The sequence below is a fragment of the Dasypus novemcinctus genome, chromosome 2 (genome assembly GCF_030445035.2).
Source record: "Dasypus novemcinctus isolate mDasNov1 chromosome 2, mDasNov1.1.hap2, whole genome shotgun sequence".
Taxonomy (NCBI): domain Eukaryota; kingdom Metazoa; phylum Chordata; class Mammalia; order Cingulata; family Dasypodidae; genus Dasypus; species Dasypus novemcinctus.
In genome coordinates, this window is record NC_080674.1 from 197,036,709 (window position 1) to 197,039,866 (window position 3,158).

At 34.5% G+C, this 3,158-nt stretch overlaps 1 protein-coding gene across 1 annotated transcript; it reads left to right on the forward strand.

The window, feature by feature from the left end:
* Window positions 1-1,475: 1,475 nt before the first annotated feature.
* Window positions 1,476-2,381, forward strand: LOC101447513 (vomeronasal type-1 receptor 4-like). The gene has a single exon (XM_004454919.3). It carries the CDS (start codon window positions 1,479-1,481, stop codon window positions 2,379-2,381), a length of 903 nt encoding a protein of 300 aa, XP_004454976.2. The 5' UTR covers window positions 1,476-1,478.
* The last annotated feature ends 777 nt before the right edge of the window (window positions 2,382-3,158 follow it).

Genomic DNA, 3,158 nt, shown 5'->3' on the forward strand with positions numbered 1-3,158 from the left:
GGGTCCTAGATCCAATACCATTCCCTGGTGTTTCCTAATGTAGTTTGGTTAATTCCTAACTGATGGTAATTGTTAATGTTTAGTCCAAGTGATCAGGAAATCTCTGATTTTTGGGATGATTAAGAATTGCAATTCTGTAACTAATCTGCTGTTTAGTCAGTCTACCTAACAGGAATCATATAGAAAATTCTCAGAATTAATATAGGTGTGCATGTAATACATCCATGTTTGCAATAATGAACAGGATGTATCAACAGGAATCATCCAATCCTGTGCAGAAATTGTGTATCTGAACCGCAGCTGACCAAAAGAAAATGCTTTCTTTAAGTTACAGATTATGAATTGCTTCATGGAGACAGTAAATGTGCCTTTACTGAAAATATCTGTGGTCTGCTGATTATGGTGAGACTGTTTTGCTCCTTGATGTTAGGGAAGGAGTATTTAAGGATAATGTAACTTTATTAATATGTCTTTCAGACAGTGTCTGTCAGGCTCAGATATATCTTTCAATATTTTCTGTTTTAAAAACATTATCAAACATAATTTTTACTATTTTTATTTATACAGTGCAAAAGATTTCACACTTTACAGATGCTATTTTTCATGCATCTTATATTTTGATATCTTTCACAGATCTTATCTTATTGGTAACTCAACTTAGATAGTAATAAATAAATATATGATCCACAATTAGTAAGGATATAGTTTGAACTCCATGATATTTTCTCATGCTTTAGTGTTTCATGTACCTGATTTTAGAGCATGACCTAATATTGTTAAATAAGTCCAGTGAGAGATGTCATTATACTTTTGTTCCTGACATAAAAACAAAGGAATCTTTCTCTTGCCATCTTAATTCAGAATTTATCAGGCATTTACTGAATCCATCTTGTCATAGCATAGGTTCATGTAGCAATATGCTATAAGGACATCCATATTTTACTGTAATCATTAAATCTTTATTCATAATTGATATTGACCTATGTAATAGCTTCAATACTTACTTGGAAAGCTCTCAATAAAATGCCATCAATCTAAAATAAAATGATAGGTTGTAAGAACAAATATATAGAGATTATTTGAATAATACAGGTAGGTATCTTCCTTACTATAGCATGTGTGGTTAAAGCTACCTAGGGTGTAAATTCTGCAAATCATTTAACTTCTTTGTGCCTAAATTATCCTCAACTTTATGATTAAAATTTCAGTGTGTGCATCATGGATTTGTGAAGAAAACAGAAATTAGTATATGTACAGATTTGATAGCAGAAGTTCATACATGGTAATTTCTCTTTAAAGGTTATATGTTCAGTGCTTAGAAATCTTAATTAAAGAAAAACTAATATGTCTTTAAGTACAATCTAACAGTAAGTGGAGAATTTTGTATTTTGATTGAGATGATAAATGTAGCTCATGATTTTTGTTCCCAATGCAGTATTTTCTGGTTCTGAGATAATCAGTCACAGATAACTGACAAAATGGCCTCCAAGGATTTGGCAATAGGAATGATCTTCTTATTACAAACCACATTTGGAATGCTGGGGAATTTGTCATTTTTTTACCATTATATCTTCCTTTCCTTCACTGGGTGCAGATTAAGGTCCACAGATTTGATTGTCAAGCATCTGCTAGTAGCCAATTCCTTGGTCCTTCTCTGTAAAGGAATACCACAAACAATGGCAGCATTTGATTTGAAAGATGTGTTCAATGATTTTGTATGCAAATTATTTTTCTATCTTCACAGAGTGGGCAGGGGGGTGTCCCTGGGAACCACCTGTCTCTTGAGTATTTTTCAGGCCATCATGGTCAGTCCCAGGAATGCCAGGTGGGCAGAGTTGAAATTTAAAGCCCCAAAGTATACTGTTTTTTCCATTTTCTTGTGCTGGATCATCTACATTGCAGTAAATATTATTTTTCCACTGCATATGTATGGCAGACAGAACACCAAAAACATCACAAACCTAAAAAGTTTTGGATACTGTGGTTCTGTACATCATGACAAAATCTCAGACTCACTCTATGCAGTGTTGTTATCAGTCCCTGATGCTTTATGTCTGGGGCTCATGCTCTGGGCCAGTGGCTCCCTGGCTTATATCTTGTACAGGCACAAGCAGAGGGTCCAATATATTCATAGGAACAATGTCTCCCCCAGATCCTCCCCTGAGACCAGAGCTGCCAAAAACATCCTTTTACTGATGAGCATTTTTGTAACTTTTTATACCCTCTCCTTCATATTTCAGATTTTTCTTTCTGTTTTAAATAATCCTAGTTGGTGGCTGATAAACACCACTGCACTTCTTGCTTCCTGTTTCCCAGCTCTCAGCCCCTTTGTTCTCATGTGTCGTGTCCCCAGTGTTTTCGGGTTCCACTCTGCCAAGTAAGGCATAAAGAATTCCCCATCTTTTCAGAAATATGTAAATGTACGTTTCTGCAAGATGTTCAGTTATGATTTATACATCTCCTAGTTTATCATAAGAACTGGTATGAAAAATCACACTTCAAGTGCAGGGCAAAAGACAACCTAAGCTGCCTTTGCCACAAGAATAAACAAATGATAAGAACAACTGAAAATGAAATATTATGCAATTACTATGTAAGTATGTCTTCGAGTATGTAACTTTCTACCTGATATAGTATATTTTTCCAAAAATTCGTTACATATCAAATTGTTGCACAAGTTACACAATAAAGGAAGAGAGTGTGTGGGGGGTGCGATTCAAAATATTTAAAAGAAAAAATCCCGATGGAATAATGAAGAAGTAGGGTGTGAAAATGGAATCTGTATTTCAGATTCAGAATCAGAGAATATGATCATTGTGGGCAAGTTATGATTTGCGTATCTAATGTACTTAGATGGATGGCAGTCATTTGAAATATGATGCTGAGAAGAGAGATTGGCATACATAAAATATTATACTGTAGAAATGTTCATATAGAACTGAAATAGATCAAACAAGAATGTGAAAAATATATTTTTGCTGTTTTTTGAAGAGATCAGATGAGTTTGAGAATATGAAAAAATCTGGGTACCTGGTAGAAAATTTCATGGATTTCTGAACTGTAGATGGAAGTTTGTGTGTCTTGGGGTGTTTATTTGATATTATGAGAACATTTCTATTGGGCATTTTGGCAAGAAAAATTTTGGGAGGAGCACTCTC